Here is an 18,561-nt window from a genome sequence, read left to right on the forward strand (position 1 = left end):
TGGTAGAGGTGTGTCCTCCTCTGCTCCACCTGCTGCTATTTCAAGGCACGTGATGACTGATAAATCTGCTATTATGTGACAGGAAATATCAGCACCTCCTGCCCGATCACAGCAGGATCTCAGAGCTGCTAGTGGCTGAGCTCCTGCACTAACAGCCAGGGATAGTGCCAGCAGCGCCCCTAGCTGTTTAACCCGTTTGCACCTTCGTGACCTGGCCAAATTTTACAATTCTGACCACTGTCACTTTGAGGTAAACTCTGGAACGCTTCAACAGATCGCACTGATTCTGAGATTTTCTCATAACATATTGTACTTCATGGTAGTGGTAACATTTATTCAATATAATGTCAAAAATTGGGAAAATTTAGCAATTTTCAAACTTTTAATTTTTATGTCCTTAAATCAGAATGTCAGTTCACACAAAGTAGTTCATCATTAACATTTCCCAGTTGTACTTTGTATATCAGCACAATTTTGGAAACCTAATTTATTTTTGTTTGGAAGTTATAAGCAGTGACTTGCTGACAGTGGCAGCAAGCCACGCCACTGTCTGCGCCCGCACTCACAGAATAATGGGGGGTGGAGGCATCTGACGCTCCCTCTTCAATCATCATTGCTCATAGTTTCGGAAGTACTGGGGCTGCTCCTTATCTCCAAAGATTAGGGCCTTGATCACTACCTCCTGGAACTGAAGGTATGACATTATGGTCTGGCCTGCACATCGTTGTGCATTGCCATCTGTACATTGTGAACGGCCAGCTGCCTGTACAACACCTTGGCTTTTCTCATTGCACTGTACGGCTGGAGGACTTGAACAGAGAGCTCAACTCCCCCCATGTACTTGTTGTACCACAATTCACAGTGTCGTTTGCAGACCTATGTAGCGGTACCTCGTACAGTACTGGGGTGCTGCCATTACCATGTATGGTGGTCAGGAAAAGGACATCCCTCTTGTACTTGACCACCAGCATGTTGTTGCTACATTGGGCTTTGCTCTCACCCATTCTGAGCATCTTCCCAATTAGCTGCTTAGGGAGGCTGATTTTCTCTGATTTTTGCGGACAGTAACGCATGCTGCTGTAGTTCCTGAAGAGCGGGACTGGTAGAGTGGGATGCTGATATAAAAGTTATCTACGTAGAGGTGATAACCTTGATCCAGCAGTGGGTGCACCAAATCTCACTCACTCCCAGGGAAGGGGGCACTCTGGGGGTTCAGTCTGGGGGTCCTTCCCTTCATAAACCCTAAACTTGTGGGTGTACCAGAGTTACTCACACTGTTTGTACAGCTTAATTCCATACCTGGCCCCCTTACTAGACAAGTATTGCTGGTATTTGAGCCTCCCCTTGAAATGGATTAGGGACTCCATCCACACAGATGTTCCTTTGGGGCAAGAACACCTTAGCAAAGGTGTTACTGAAGTGTTCAATGACCGGCTGTACTTTCAAAATACGGTTAAAGTTGGGGTCATCTCAGGAAGGGCACCATACATTATCACTGTAAATGCAAACATTTTTGGATAGCCTCAAAACGTTTACAGGTCATGGCCATGCTGAACACTGAACTGGTATATAAAACATCAGCACTCCAATATTGCCGAAGTTCTGGCTTCTTCACTATCCCCATGTGAAGGACCAGACCCAAAAACATCTACTGCATATACAAGAGAACAGTTAGAAAATGATGAAGGGCAGTTTTGTGCCAAAAATTGCTGGGTGCACAATTTATTTGGGCCACCATGAGGCTTCAAATTCCTCAGAGAAAAAGACTAAAGTCAATTTTTGTGAGGCCAGTGGTGTCAAATTTGATTCCTGATTTTGCCACAAAACCAGGTGTCGGTGGCTCATAATCTTCAGGAGGTTAGGTCCATATGTGGTCAGTAATGGTGGGCGCTGGTTCAGGTTCTGTCCTTGGGCGTCTGCGTGGTGGTTCAGCATCACTAGGAGAAGAGGAGGAAAAATAAAGGAAGGTGGGATCGCCTCCCTCACTATCTGTGTCGGAGGCAAGGAAGACGTATGCCTCCTCCGCTGAATACCGGGTTTGGGACAAGCAGGGCATTTATTTATTTATTTATTTTTTACGTATGCAGTGTTTGTGAGTATCAAATTTTATTCAGGGGGTGCGTGTGTGTGTGCTTGGCGTCATCTTTTTTTATTTCTAGAAAAAGAAAAAAAAGTAACACCTGGAGATCACTGATGTGCTGATCAGCGCTTCACGTCTATAGGAGCTGGCTTTTCTAGACACCAGCCTATAATCGGTGGTCTGTGTTCAAGGCAAACTGAATGAAGCACTGCGATTGGCTGTCGTTAAGTACCAGGCAACCTGGACGTAACGATACATCCAAGGTAGTAAAAGGGCTTACCCCTTAAATGCAATCAAGAATGATTGCAACATTTAGGGGCATGCTGAGGGAGGGGGCTCCCCCAAAAACGTCATTGTTGGGGCCCGATCATTGCCATGGTGATCTGGGGTCGTTATGATGGCCCCTGGGTCACCAAGCTACGGAAAGTTTCTTGGACCACACTCAATGCATGATCTTAGAAGCTTTTCTACAGGTGTAATGGTTTGCAATGCATTATACCTGTGATCAATGTGAAAAAATGAAAGTCCCATGGAGGGACTAAGTAAGAAAAAAAAAAAGTAAAAGTATTTGAAAAAAAATACAAAATGCTAAAAAAAAAAAATTAAGCCAATAAATACATTTTTTTTTATGAAAAAACAAAGTACATCTTTGCTGACGCTGCGTATGGATCGACCCGATGTATAAGTCACACTAGTTAATCCCTTCAGTGAACGCCATAAAAAAGTGGCAAATTATGCTTTTTCGTCATACCGCTGGGAAAAAAGTGGAATAAAACACAATAAAAAAAATACTCTAAATAGAAATGGTATGAAAACGTTATCTTGTCCTGCAAAAAAACAATCCACCATACAGCTCCATCAGCAGAATACTGAAAAAGTTATAGCTCTCCATATACAGCGATGCAAAAATAATTTTTTCCAAAAAAGTTTTTATGTATAAAAGCGCCAAAACATAAAAAGTTATATAAATGAATACTGACCCGAAGAGTAAAGCGGTCTCATCAATTTTACCACATGCAAAATGGCATAAAAAACCTCCCCCCAAAGAATTCCTGAATTGCTGGTTTTTGTTCATTATTTCCCAAAAATTGGAATAGAAAATGTTATGTGCCCCAAAATCGTACCAAAAAAAAATTCAACTCGCCGTGCAAAAAAGCCCTCACATGGCTATCAGCAGAAATATGGAAAATTATAGCTCTAGACATGTTGTTGTTTTTTTGTTTTTTTTATTAAAAAAGCTTCTGGTCTTGTGACCGCAGCCAAACATAAAAACCCGATATAAATCTGGTATCGCCATAATCACACCGACCCGAAGAATAAAGTCGTCTAATCGCTTATACCGCATGAGAAACGGCAAAAAAATAAAATAAAACCAACGATTCACCTGCTGTTGATTCGTTAATTCTGTCTCCCAAAGATTGCAGTAAGGCTCGGCGCACATTTATCCTGTGCTCTACTTTGAGCGCTTACACCAGGTTTCTATGTGTATATCTCTGAAATCCGTGGTTCAGATGGAACCCCCGGTGGAAGATTCCCTATAATGAGGCAGAAGGAGGCACTGTGGATTCATTCTGGATTATGATCAGACAGTGGTCTCCTTTTTTAGGCATGCATAAAAGCTCTTTCAGCAACAGTTTTGTGCGCTTCTGAAAAGGTCAACGCTGAATAGAGGCCAGACAAAGTCCAGAGTAACTCTGCTTCCTCATTATAGTGAATGGATCCCTTGGGGGTTTTATCTGAATTGCGTCATTAGAAGATTTAGATGAAAACCCTGATGTTAGTGCTCAGTGTAGAGCACAGGATATATGTGATCCCAAACATTATGTAAAATGTTCCCAATAAAAGCTTCAACTCAATCCTCAAAAAAACAAGTCCTGACTCCCCACTCAAGTCTGTCATCTGTTAACGGACATATAGGCGCTATGCCCCCATGAACCCACAAAAGAAATCCATCAAATTCTGCACTTTCAAATTCCCGCTTCCCTTTGAGCCCCACAGTGTGCCTAAATCACATTTGGCGTCCACATGTTTGACAAGGGTATAATTTCCTAAGTGGGGTCACTTGAGGGGGTATTCTGCTCTTCTAGCACTCTGTCCCTTCTGAGTCTCACCATGTGGCTAAGCAGTACTGTAAGCCACATATGGGGTATTTCCACATTCAGCGGAAATTGTGTGACAAATTTTAATACCATTTTTACCTATTTACCTGTGTGACAATGTAAAATCTGGGGCTAAAGCAAAATTTTGGGGATGAAAATGTAATTATTCTTTCTTCACTGCCCAATGGTATAAAATTCTGTGACACATCGGTGGTGTCAATATGATCACAGCCCTAGATGTAGTTTGTAAAACAGGAGTCACTTATGGGGGTTTCTGCTGTTCTGGCACCTCAGGGGCTCTCCTAGTGGGACATGGCACCCACAAACCAGAACCGTAAAATCTGTACTATAATATGGCGCTCCTTCCCTTCTGAGCTTTGCACTGTGCCTGAGGCCGGTTTCACACGTCAGTGGCTCCGGTACGTGAGGTGACCGTTTCCTCACGTACCGGAGCCACTGACACACGTAGAGACATTAAAATCAATGCATCTGTGCAGATGTCATTGATTTTTTGCGGAACGTGTCTCCGTGTGCCAAACATGGAGACATGTCAGTGTTCGTGGGAGCGCACGTATTACACGGACCCATTAAAGTCAATGGGTCCGTGTAAAACACGTACCGCACACGGACGTTCTCCGTGTGCCGTGCAGGAGACAGCGCTCCATAAGCGCTGTCCCCCCCACATGGTGCTGAAGCCGCGATTCATATCTTCTGTGCAGCAGCGTTTGCTGTAAAGAAGATATGAATAATCCATTTTTTTAGTGGTATTTCGTGTTTAAAATAAAGCTCCATGTCCCCACCCCCTGTGCGCCCCCCCCCCCCCCCCCCCCCCCGCTGTTCTGAAAATACTCACCCGGCTCCCTCGTTGGCTGTCGCTGCTTCCTGTCCTGGCCGCACCTTCTACTGTATGCGGTCACGTGGGGCCGCCGATTACAGTCATGAATATGCGGCTCCACCTCCCATAGGGGTGGAGCCGCATATTCATTACTGTAAATAAGCGGCCCCACGTGACCGCATACAGGAGAAGCTGCGGCCAGGACAGGACACTGCGAGGGAGGCGGGTGAGTATTTTCAGAACAGCGGGGGGGGGGGGGGGGCGCACAGGGGGTGGGGACATGGAGCTTTACTTTAAACACGAAATACCACTAAAAAAATGGATTATTGATATCTTCTTTACAGCAAACGCTGCTGCACAGAAGATATGAATCGCGGCTTCAGCACGATGCAGGGGACAGCGCTAAACTTTAGCGCTGTCTCCTGCACGGTGCGTGTGGTACCCAGTGGGCACACGGGAGGCACACGTGTGCCACAGAAACGCAGGGGCACACGGACACGGATAATTATCTGGCCTGAAAAGTAGTTCCCGATTACATGTAGCGTAATGGCGCACTCCGGAGAAATTGCACATAAAGTTGTACTGTGCATTTTCTCAACTGTTACCCTTGTGAAAATAAGAAAATGTGGGCTAAATGAACGTTTTTGAGGGAAAAATGTTTTTTGTTTTTTTTTTCCCCCACAGCTCTACGTTATAGATTTCTGTGAAGCACCTGGGGATTCAAGGTGCTCAATACACATCTAGATACATTCCTTGACCGGGTCTAGTTTTCAAAATGGGGTCACGTGGTTTTTTTTCACTATTTAGGCACATTAGGGGCTCTCCAAATAAGACATGGTGTCTGACCTTGAATCATTTTTGTATTAAAAAAGTCAAACGGTGCTCCCTCCCTTCCGAGCCCTAATAGTACCATACTTTTCCCCAATATATGGGGAATTGGCGGACTCTGGAGCAATTGTGCAACAAATTTTGGGGTCCATTTTCTCCTGTTACCCTTGTGAAAATAAAAAAAAATATCCGGCAAAGGTAGAAGTTTTATGGGAAAAAAAAAAAGTTAAATTTTTTCCTCACAATGCATTAATTCCTGTGAAGAGACTAAAGGGTTAAATTGAATGTGGTTTTGAGGGGTGAAGCTTTTAGAATGGTGCCACAAGTCACTACAAATGTGAGGTGGTCCCTAAAAATGTAAAGATTTTGGAAAAATGAAAAATCACTGGTCAACTTTTAACCCTTCTAACCTCCTAACAAAATAAATTGTTTTGTGCTGATGTAAAGTAGACATGTGGGAAATGTTATTTATTAACTATTTTGTGTCACATATCTCTGTGATTTAAGGGCATAAGAATTAAACGTTTGAAAAATTGTGAAAGCTTCAAAATGGTCCCCAAATTTCTGATATTTTTACAAATGAACACAAGTCGTTTCTAACACCTTCACCGCTGTTGTGAAGTACAATGTGACAAGAAAACAATCTCGGAATCATCGGGATCTATTGAAGCGTTCCAGAGTTTTTAACCACGTCAAGTGATAGTGGTCAGAGAGAAAAAATAGGACTGGTCATTAACCTACAAAATGGCTCTGTCCTTAAGGGGTTAATCAATGATATCACATGGACTGTACACTGCAGTCAGACATGTTGCAGCGATTTTTTTTTTTTTCTTTTTTTATCCCCCTTGTACATACGGTTGGTTTACAAAAAAAAAAGCTATCTGAACAGCCCCATAAACTATAATGGATACATATTCTGTCTGTGCAAACCACAGTTAGAAACGTGTGTGAATGAGGCATTACACTGCGTATCAGAACAGCATTTTTGAGTCCTGTTTTGGGCTCTCCCTCAGCAATCTGATGTATCCTGTGTGTTCTGTAGGCATGCCAGTGTGTGACGGGTACTACCTGTAGGCACAGGATCTAGTAATACACACATTCAGGATGACAACCTTAACTGGTGCAGAACACATGAGCACTCATTAGTTGCACCACGTTGTAGTGACTGCAGATTAGTTGCGACATTGTAGTCGGTATATCGTGAAGGCTTGTTGTCAATGGCTGGAGAGCGGCTTGCTTGCCTTTAGGCCGGACACCTCAAATGGGGAAAACTGAGACTTTGGATATCTTTCCTATATTGTGTACAGTTCCGTGCTTTACATATTGAACATAGTGTTCCCATGAGTATCGGCATTGTATTCTATGGCCAAATGAAAGTGCAGTAGATCATGGCTTCCCAAATAATCTCTTGTGTTAGTCGGTCATGTAGCCTAGGCACTCAGTCGCTGTCCTCGGCTCTGCCATGTGCGTCACTTAAGTGTAGCCTCGGTAGCGCTTTTGAAGAAGGCGCTTGTTTGACCTGTATCTGTATGGCTGTGTGCACACACTGGGTTTCCCGATACCAGCAAAGTGAATGAGAATCCTGAAGTCTCGTGCACACGTTGCTGATTGTTTAGTCAGATATTTAAATCCGCAACATGTCCATTCTTTCAGCGTTGATGTCTCCCATACTAGTGCGTGGCAAAAGGTTGGCACAAAAAAAAACATGTTTCTGCTACTGCATTTTTCCTGCCAAAAGCTACTTCTGCACCAATGTGGGCACCTACCTTATACCTATATTACTGATTTTGTCTGACCTATGGCAGCACAGCTACTAGTACATGAAAAGCAATGATCTCTCCTAGTAGTGATTACTGAATATCCTGCTGAAGATGAAAGCCGCCGTGCTGTTTGGACTAGACATGATAGTAATGTGTCCATGACCTCCGAGCCGGTCACTGAAACCATGCTTAGTTAGCCGGACTGTATGCCCTGTGTGGTTTACAGGGGAACTATGGAATATTTGCTCAGGTCAGAGGAATGTATACCTGTGTGTTTATCTTTTGTGTGTGTTTTTCCTCTTTTTGAGTGCATGTGGACATTACTGTTTCTGAGGAGCTTCTTTATTTCTTAAATATTGTTAGCTGCTCTTTTTTTCCCATCAAAGCTGCTATTCTGCAACTTGTAATCTATTTGTATTACAATCCTGATCTCAAGTGCTTCTCCCTGGATCCTTGCCCACACCTGGGCTCAGGAAGCCACTTTATGAATCCGAATGGAAAGATCTTGACTGAGACTCCTCCTATGCTGGACCAGGCCTTTCATATCACTCCTGTAGATAAGGACTAAGGCCCTACATTCACTTTAGACTAATTTTGGCCGCACTCTCCTATAGCGATAGGTTTGCGTATGGGGTTACTGGCCAGGTAGGTAAGAAGTGTCTCTGGCAACAAGAGGAGCACTCGGCTGAATGCGAACTCCAATATATGGGAGAGATGGCCATGATGGCTATTGGCAGAAGCATCATTCAGCCACCTAATGTGTATGGGGGCTTTGTCTCGATTTATTTCCTGAATCAATAGTGCACCTAAAAATAAACAACTTTTGTAATTTATCTCCGTTCAGTTCCTGCACTGCCATAGAGAACAGTGTCCAAACCAAAATGATGACCTGCTGGCTGTAATCTGGAGCTGTTCTAGGTGTAGGACACAACTACCACCATTTTGCAGGAAATACAAGGGGTCGCTGTGGTTACTGCATGGGAGGACATTTGTTTCCATGGCAACCAGCTCAATCGCTGTGGGAAATCTTTCCCCACTCTCCCTTGTCAGCCTGTGTAGCTTGTGTGCTGTGCCCCTCCTCCCCCTCCCGTTCCACCCTGCCGCCTCCAGTACAGTGTAACAGCTGGATTGTTCCTTCACAGCTGCTGAAGTGCTGCAGATGCTCTATCACCGTCTTCTGGATATTGTTTGTGCATGTGTGTAGACGGGAAATGTATAGGGGCCTCCGCTGCAGCCAGAGCTTGCACTGATCAAATGGTACGTCGCTGTGCGGTGAGATGGCCGGTGTTCTAGCGGTGGATGATGATCTGGGGCATCTGAGTAATAACACTTCCCCCATAAATATTAGGAAGTGGGTATGTTTCTAGTCATACTGATCATAGTGGCTACACATACCTGTAGTCAGGAGATTAGACTGCGAGCTGCACGTGGGATAGTGACCTATGTATATTCTCTTTACAAACTTTGTTCTCATGTTTTACTATTTTTTAGAATCTTACGGTTTATATTGCTCAGTTGCTGTCATTAAGGGGGTCTGTCATCAGGTTGTTGCTACCCCATCCGAGGGCAGGGTATAACTTGCGGAGCTGCTTGGAGCACTTTTTATTAAATCCCTTTATCTGCTGCACATCTACCAGTTCTCTGAATGGTGATCTCTGTACAACCCTGTCTACACCACTGATTTGCAGCTTTCTGCCTATGCACAGTGTACACAGAGAGCTACCAATCAGTGGTGGGGACAGGTTATACAGAGCTCCTTAATATGGAGGACTAACTGGCCGCAGGTTTACTAGTTCTTATGCTTTCTAATTGGCGGGTTTATGGTCTGTCATAACAGGCTAGCCAAAATGTTATCTGCACAGATTAATTGCTTCATCTACGTGCGTAGAATATCATGGGTGCTTAAAAATCATCCGAGCAATGAGCTATTTTCTTTATTAGCGATGTCAACCTATTTAATAAGACTGATAATTCCCTTTCCTGATTAATCAGTCTGTCTAAATGTGCCTTAAGCATCACTTTAAAGCTCCATACACATTACACTAACGTCAGCCGAACTTACCATTATGGAAGGGTACGACTGAAGGATAAGTTTGTGACATCCTGTTACTCTGTAGAGAAAAGTCTCCACCAAAAATGGCTGGCAGGGGCGCTTTCATAGAAAACATTGGATCGCTCAACAGAATGAGCACTCCTTGGTAAGGGAGAGATGGCAGAAATAGCTGCTGGCCGAAGCATCTGAAGTATAGGGGAGCTTTATATAAGCAAAGAACACCTATAGACGTTTTAGGAAATCTATGGGTGGTGCTTTGCTTTAATTTTCGTTTAACAGTCATCATCGGGCTCTGGGCACAATCATTGATGTGATCATTTGTTCCCACGGACAATTGTTATTATTGACAACATATTTGTTTGCACAGGGGGATGTGGTGCTGCCCAGGGATAATTTTTAGGCCCACATAGAAGAGATACGATCAGTCGACAAATGTTTAAAGAAGCACTCCCATCAAAATGTTTGTTCTCAATATATTGCAGTCATCATATTGTATAGCACTGTGTACTTGCAATTGCTCTTTTTGCCTTTCTACCAAGCTAATTCTTCTGTTTTCCATTAGGTCTATGGCATCACGTGATTATAAAATAATCTATGCAGAAACAGGAGGTCAAGTTTCCCTGTATAAGTCAATGGGAGGGGCTGAGCAGGTCAGGAGTTGAAGAGGGGATTGATAAATGTAGGGACAAGAGACTTCCTGTTTTTACATAGAGCAGAGAAAAGAGAAGAATTAGCTGGGTAGAAAGCAAAATGAACAATTTTAAGTACACAGTGCTATATAATATGATGACTTCAATATATTAAGAGGATAAAAACTTTGTGAGGAGTGTTTTTTTTTTTTTTAATTGGTTACTAAACATTTGTACATAAGGCAGTGATCTTGATCAAAAGTTCCTGGAAACATTTAACTGGGCATTGGTGGCATGTGTTTTCTAAAAAGACAGGCTTTTCCTGTCCATATCAATTGGCTCATGTGTGTACTTGTGATTTGTGGCTGTGGCTTTCTTTATGGGAAGGAAGTCGTTTTTTATCTAACACTTTGGAACAGCTGCATTATTCAGCTCATTAGTTTATATTGCCAGCAATGAATAATACTTATTGCTTTGGCTTATTCTTATTTACCATATATACTTGATTATAAGGTGACCCAAATATAAGCTTATGCACCTAATTTACCACAAAAACTGGGAAAATGTGTTGACTCGTGTATAAGCCCGGTAGGTTTGGCCTCCCTCATCCCCATCCCAGTAGGCGCTGCCTCCCTCATCCCCATCCCGTTAAGTATGGCCCTCCATAAGAAAAACATTAAAAACCCCATAAACCATTCTACTTACCTTGCCTGCGCTCCCTCGCAGCGTCCTGTTCTGATGCCAGTAACTGATTTTATGCTAGTAAGCAGGGCATGGCAGTGATGTTGCCGCCGATCATAAGCCGTGTTTGCCGCGCTGTCATGCACATGGCAGCGTGATAAAAACTGGATATTTGGACTCCCCATTCAAGTACTGTTCTGGTACTTGAACCCAAACTTTTTTTTTTTTTTTTTTTAAAGTAACCTGTCACCCCCCCAGGAGTTTGTAACTAAAGTGCCACCTTGTGCCGCCCTAATGCTGCATTCTGACAAGGTAGCTCTTTTAGTTCGGGTCCCTGGCACTGCTGCAATAATCGCTTTTGAAATTTGTCCCTCATACCTGTGAAATCGTCCCGGGGCAGGTCTTCCTCCCCCCCCCCCCCCCCTAATCCAGACGCCTCACAGCCATCACACATGGCCTCTGCGCGCCTGGTGCCGCCTCCTCTTCCTTCATTAGTGTCCACGGCGCCTGCGCTGTAAGTTCGAAGGGCAGCACAACTGCGCATGCCCGGAAAAAAAAAAAAAACAGCGCAGGCGCCGGGGACGCTGATGAAGGTTCCGACGGGTTCCGTCTTTTGAAACTGAGCATGCTGCCTATGCAGCATCAATAGTAACAAGATATCATGTTAAAAAAAAAATTGCAATATTCTCACCTTCCGGCGTCCCGCGAAGCATTACCGATGGTCGCGATGCTCCCGGCAGCTGCCGTTCCCAGTAATGCCTTGCGTTACAATGACCCGATGACGTTGCGATCTCGCAAGACCTCTACGTCATCAGAGGTAATTGTAACGCAAGGCATTACTGGGAACACCAGCTGCCGGGAGCATCGCTAGCATCGGTAACGCTGCGCAGAACGCCGGAAGGTGAGAATATTGCAATTTTTTATTTTTTTTTTAAATATCAAAATATTTTTAACATGGGTTGTGTTGTGTATGCGTTTTCACAGCGGAAAACCGGTGCAAAGACGCATACACAACAGGTGCACATAGCCTCGATGGATCCGTCAGAAAGATGGGCCCAGTGCACCCGTTTTTGCAATCTGCACAGGATCCGTCATTTCAACATTTTGACGGATCCTGTGCAGATTGTAAAAACGGAAGTGTGAAAGAAGCCTTATACGCCAAATGCCCCTCCAGAATCCTTGGTGCTTTTTGATGACTGTCTTAGCTATATTTAGTGTCCCTACATGAACTTGGACTGTTGGGACGGGGGCGGGGAAACTTGTTGAATTTACATTGCAGGAAAGGAAGGAAAATGCCAATCAGGAGAACAGTTTACAGTATAGGCTCTGAACACCCATGTGTAACCATTTCTGTGCCACACTGATAAGATAGATACAATGTGTTCACTGCTAGCTCTGTTTTCCTTGGGTTAAAAAAAAAAAAAAAAAAAACCCTCTAGATCCTGAGAATGTGATAGTGTTGTGGGAGTGAATTCTTTGTGCTTTGCTGAATAATGTTCTGTGTAAGAACTATGGCTTTTTGTTCACTAAAGGTCGTGGTTTACTATGCTATTCATTATCCCCCGAGTAAGCGGGCAATAACCTTTTCAAACCTGTGCGATAAAGGGAAGGTAAAATGTTAATTGTTAGACTGCTGTGAAATGGGGGCTATGAATAAAAAATCCAGATAAAAAAAGTGTTTATATATTTGTTTGTAACTTGTCCATAAATACCTTATGACTAATGTTCTTTATCCTTTTTTTTCCCCTGCAGCTGTTGGGAGCCTCTTTCCTGGCCATCGGCTTATGGGCATGGGCAGAGAAGGTAATTTATACTTTCTGCTATTAAAGCGAACCTGACATAAGATTTGTGCTGCAAGAACCATAAACTGCATCAATCGCACACTCGCTGTGTGTATCCGTTGCGAGCTACTTCTTGTCAAGACTCCCAATTTTCACCTTCTCCATTGTGGGAGTGCCACATACCTGGATCCTGTATGTATGTATGTATGGAGAGACATTCCAGTCCAGGGGGCCGTAATTCAGACAGCATGAATCTCATGACGGGTTCCCTTTTTGAAACAATTGTTGCATTATGATAAATGGTTAATATTGCAAAGTGGTTGTAAAAATAATCATTGAATTTAACTTATTATTCATTCTCTAGAATAGTGGAATTTTGAATAAAGTTTGCAGCTTGTTGCCAAGGTTACCAGCCACTTCTGCAGTTTCATCAGTGGTGGCCTTTGTACTAGATAAGGAGAGTAGCACTTCTTAATAGAACTACAAGTGCTGCTCTGAGGCTAGCCAGATGGACTGACCCTGCCAGCTTCAGTATCACTGCACTACTCTGATGCTGTAAGGGCCAGTGGGGCCACAGTAAACTGCCAACCAGGAGGGCACTGCCCCGATAAAGCAAGATGCGACAGCACTTTAACCTTTCTTTTTAGTTTTCATCAATTCACACCTTCATTTATGTTTTGTGTTTTTCAAATGCTATTATTTTTCTGCACTTTTCAGTTTGTTGCTATGGTACTTTTATCATTTTATGATGTCCGTCAGCATTTAGAGCACATACATATTATACCATGACCACACCTTGTGCTTTCTTCTATAAATTCATTCAGCCTTTGGGGAAGTATTTCTAACAATTTACAGTTCCTTGACTTTTGGGACCCTCACAGCACAGGTCCACACTGCAGCTCTGTGTGCCAGTAACGTGGTTACCTCTGGGTGCCTCCTGATTTTATGCTGTACTGCTGGTCTTCACTAGGGTTCCAGTAGGACCAGAATACAGCACTGGCGGGACTCTCTCAGTATACAGCACCGTGTACTCTGGGGCTTTATGCTGCTGAGCGAATGCAGATCTTACACAGACGAAAACAAACTGCTCTCTAGAAATACTATGGACCCCATGGCTCCTTATCGCTTCTGGTTTCATCAGAATTCAGATCTTGTTATTTAGTTCAGAGGGGAATTATTACAGTTTTATATTTTTTCCCGCATAACAAAGTGTCGTTTGAATGCATCTTCCGCAGTTGTTTGTGGATTATCTGATTAAAGGAGGTTTCATCAGCAGCAGCAATTAACCACATCCTCATATTATTTTATAGATTGGAGAAGCGAGTGGTGAAACCATTAATTTATCCCTCCAGCCAGCTGATCACATTAGCAACATACTGTGTGCATGGTGATCCCTGAGACTTATTGCTATGCTTTCTGGCGGTACTTGTTCTTAAAGGGGTTGTCCACTACTAGCACAACCCCTTCTTGATCAGAATGTTTGACCCCCATCTATTTATGATAATTGCCTTGTAATGTTTTCATTTCCCGTTCTGTCCAGAAGTCACTGTATCCCTGAATTCCAAGCTGAGGAAGTTCACCGACTGCCATATTGGGACACCCAAGTGATGGGTGTCTCAATATGGAAACTGCTGCTGGTACCAACCAATTGCGCGGTGCCACCAGCGGAACACCTTCGCACCACACTCTCTCTCTCTGACACACACTCATGCAGCCTCTTGCGTGGTACCACCAGCGGAACACCGCCGCGAACACGCCGCCGCCGGGATCAGCCAAATGACTGTCGCCATCTTTGTACAGGAGGAGCGCATGCTCCGTTTTAATGTGACCTCCGCTATCAGTCTGCACAAAGATGGCGGCAGTCTGATTTACTGCGCCTGCGTGAATTAGGCTACTTTCACACTTCCGTCGGTACGGGGCCATCGCAAACCGTCGGCCCGACATACCGACGGACATTGTGCTAAATTTAGCACAACGTGGGCAGCGGATGCAGTTTTACAATGCATCCGCTGCCCATTGTGATGAGCGGGGAAGAGGGGGCGGAGTTTCGGCCGCGCATGCGCGGTCGAAAATGGCGGACATGTCGCACAAAAAAAGGTTACATTGAACGTTTTTTTGTGCGTCGCGTCCGCCAAAACACGACGGATCCGTTGCACGACGGATGCGACGTGTGCCCATCCGTCGCTAATACAAGTCTATGGGCAAAAAACGCATCCTGCGGGCACATTTGCAGGATCCGTTTTTTGCCCATAACGACGGATTGCGACGGAGGAAAAAAGGCGGAAGTGTGAAAGTAGCCTAACGCGCAGGTGCAGTGAATCATTGGGCTGATCCCGGCAGCAGATGCGTGACGTGTCTACAGGCAGAGGAAGCTGGTCACATTAAAGGGTTTTCCCACGAACTAAAGTTCATTTTAAAAATTGTCGGTGTTTGACCGTGTACGGAGCATACCACATCTCCTGGGCAGGGGAGGAAGCAAAAGACAATACTGACATTACAGCAGGGGATCACAGAGGATTTATTTTGTGAGGTAAAATATTTCACTGACTGTTTTAAAAAAAATATTTTACCTCACAAAATGTATCCTCTGCGATCTCCTGCTGTAATGTCAGTATTGTCTTTTGCTTCCTCCCCTGCCCGGGAGCTGTGGTATGTTCGGTACATGGTCACACAGACAATTTTTAAAATGAACTTTTCTTCGTGGGAAAACCCCTTTAAAAAGCAAATATCAACACCAACATGGCTCCTCCTAAAAAGTACGCCAATGACAATTAAAGGAAAGCAGCAAAGGCACAACATTGAAGACAACAACGAGCAAATGAGACTCTTGAAGAGCAACAGCATCGCTGGGACAAAAACAATGCATATAAGCGTAGGCGTCAACCACATGAGTCCCCTGATGCATAAGTCATTAGATTATCACAGGATGCCATTAGGCAACAACAGCGCCGCATGCCTGCCCCCATCGTGACATTACCGCCCTCCCGATGTGATCACATTGGGCCTCCATCTAGTAAAAAAATAAAGCCTATACTCACCGCCCGTGCTGGTTCCGTTCCTGCGGTGTGGACCCTTGCACCTTGAGGCTCACATGCAGTTGTGACGTGGGTGCCCAATCAGCGCTGGCGTCCCTGCCCCTGCCTTAAGACAAATTGAACATGACGAGGAAGTCACCTCAGACTTCCTGTTCCTGCTCAATTCAACAGGAGGCAGGGACAGGATGGCCAACCCTCATTGGGCACCGGTGTCACGTATCACAACAGCACTGTAGCCCTGGGAGACTGAGTGCTGACACCGTGCATACGGCGTTAATACGGGAGGTGAGTACAAGCTTTATTATTTTATGGGGGCCAAGCGCGGGTATGAGATGTTGTCCAAGTAGGGGACAACTTCTTGTGAAACCTGGCTGAATGTACTTTATTACAGATTCATTGTGTCGGATATCTGGGCATTCAGGTTAGAATAACATTGTTTTGTGATACAATTAATTCCAGGATACCACACATACAGGGTTCCCAGTGAACGTAAAGTAAATACATGTGGATTCTCTGGAGGATTTCCTGCCTTCAGTTTCCGTTCTTTCAAGTTTTATTGGGATAGAAAGTAAGGGACGGGAACAATGTGATCAAAAGTATGAAACTGCAAAAGTGATCTTTCCAAACCTGTGTATCATTGTGTCTGGATGTGAAGTGTCGCTCCGCCACTGAACAACACTGGGTGTTTCTTGTTTCTCCTGTATGTAAATCTCCATCTCATTAATTAGTTTTCGATGTACAATATAAATACGGAGTATTTGCTTTTAATATTCTAGGTATGTTGAAGTTGTCTGTATACACAGTACAGGGTGTGTGCTTTATGCTAGCTGCAATTATGTGGAGGCAGTTTGCCATGGATCATAAGGGCGAATTCACACATCTGGGTCAGAAAGCATCTTTTAACTCAGTGGTGTGAAAATCATTTTCTACAAATGGGGAAAAAAAAGCACGGTTTGTTCAAAACATGTGAACTCTCCCTTGAAGAATAACCATTGTTTCAATTCTTAGTTCATTGGTCAATAATAGTTATCAAAATAAACAACTTTGTAAAACATCCGATCAGAAAAATGTGCTGCCTTTTCCTCCTGGACTGAACATTTACTGGTAAAATCTGTGTTCACTGAAGACAGAATTTCCCATTACTGCCGATAAGATTTTCTGAAGAGTAGAGTGGAAAGTAAGAAAAGCTTGAGGCTAGCAGACATCCCTTCTGCAAGTCCTTCGAAACGACGGTTACACTTTAAAGTAATGTTTGAAAAAAAAAAAAAAAGTTAGTGTAATGCTTGGGCTATATTCTGTAGTGCTATAGTAGTTAATGGTTTTGTATTGTGAAACTTACACTACTGCAGCAAGCAAGTTGCAAAATAATAATAGTAATAAAAAAAAAATCGAACTTGGATTTTTTTGCAACTTTCTTGTCCTATATTTGTCACAATGCAACCCAATCACTTCTATGTGTGTTAATGTGACGTTGTGTCTTAACGGAATACTGATTTTTTTTTGCCCCTAAATTGAGAGCGAAAGATTTCTTAGATATATTACAAAGATGCTTATTTTTATGTGTACTATTGAGTTATGAAATAATTAAAATGACGGCTACTCTTTAACACATCATGATCAATGTGAGAGTTGCTAGAAATGCTCATTTCCCTTTGATTGGGCAGTGTAAACAGGCTGCCAAGCACCCGACATATGAGCACTATCCTCGATCGTCGGGTGAAATTATTTTAAGATTACTTAAAATCATAGTTCCCACCTACACATCGCTCTGTGAACAGGAACTATTGAGAACTGTGGCATCCTATTCACACAGAACGATTGTTCTGTCTGCAGAGAAGATGCTTACGCAAAGGCTAGTAATCTATTAACGCTCATCAAAGAAGCTGATTGGTGGTTCAGCTTCGCAAGCCGTGGGGTGAAAATCTGCCCTTGGTTTAAAGTAGGAGATGTAGCATAATGCCCTCCCCTAGGTATGAGCGAGTGTCAGATACATACACCCAAAACCTTATCCTTGTATGTAGAGTTAGGCTATGTTCACATGTCCAGTAATCAGAGCGGATCAGGCAGCAATCCGTTAACAAAAAAACTTTTTTTCTGGCCAGCTTAAAGTTATTTCAAATGGATCTTTTTTTTTTTTTTTTCTTTTTTAACGTTGAAATCTAGGGACAACGGATCTGTTAAATATCCATCAGTACTTGTTCAGTTTCAATTGGAACAAAACAGATTGCATTTCACTGATCAGTTGTCCATAGACTTGTGTTAAGAAAACAGATCCAGTTGAAATCCGTTTTTTTTAGCTGGACAAAAATTTGTCTGTACAACTTTTTTGTTGACCGATTGCTGCTGGATCCGTTGTGATGCTTGCTGGACATGTGAGCGTACCTACATTGGTTCTTCTCATAATTCACACTTGGCTATTCTGATGTGCTGGACTTCACTGAGCACAAGAATGAGGTCTCCAGAGTCTCCTTCATGAATGGAGTGGTGGTTGATCATGCGTTATGGGATTCCTAAAGATAGTGTATGACTCCACTCTCTCCCTTTGTCCCATAAACTGTGAGTGGAGCCAACACTGAACTACCTCTCCATTTATACAGGAGACCTGGAATTCATCTTGTTCATGACTGATGTGGGTCTCTGCACTAGATCCCCCCACCAATCTGGCACTTGCCACGTACCCTGTATGCAATTGTATAGAATGATTTTGAGGTAGTGCTACAATGGGAACACTAAACCTGGTTGAAGAGCGTTGAACAAACACTTTGTAAATGGGAATTTGC

The 18,561-nt window shown here is 43.5% G+C and overlaps 1 protein-coding gene across 1 annotated transcript in view; it reads left to right on the plus strand.

The window, feature by feature from the left end:
- Positions 1-18,561, plus strand: part of TSPAN17 (tetraspanin 17) — a 68,468-nt gene that overhangs the window by 27,088 nt on the left and 22,819 nt on the right. The window contains exon 2 of the mRNA XM_077265708.1: positions 12,718-12,768. Coding sequence (XP_077121823.1) covers positions 12,718-12,768 — 51 coding nt within the window. The remainder of the gene's footprint in view (positions 1-12,717; positions 12,769-18,561) is intronic.

Source organism: Ranitomeya variabilis, chromosome 5 (genome assembly GCF_051348905.1).
Source record: "Ranitomeya variabilis isolate aRanVar5 chromosome 5, aRanVar5.hap1, whole genome shotgun sequence".
NCBI classification, from domain to species: domain Eukaryota; kingdom Metazoa; phylum Chordata; class Amphibia; order Anura; family Dendrobatidae; genus Ranitomeya; species Ranitomeya variabilis.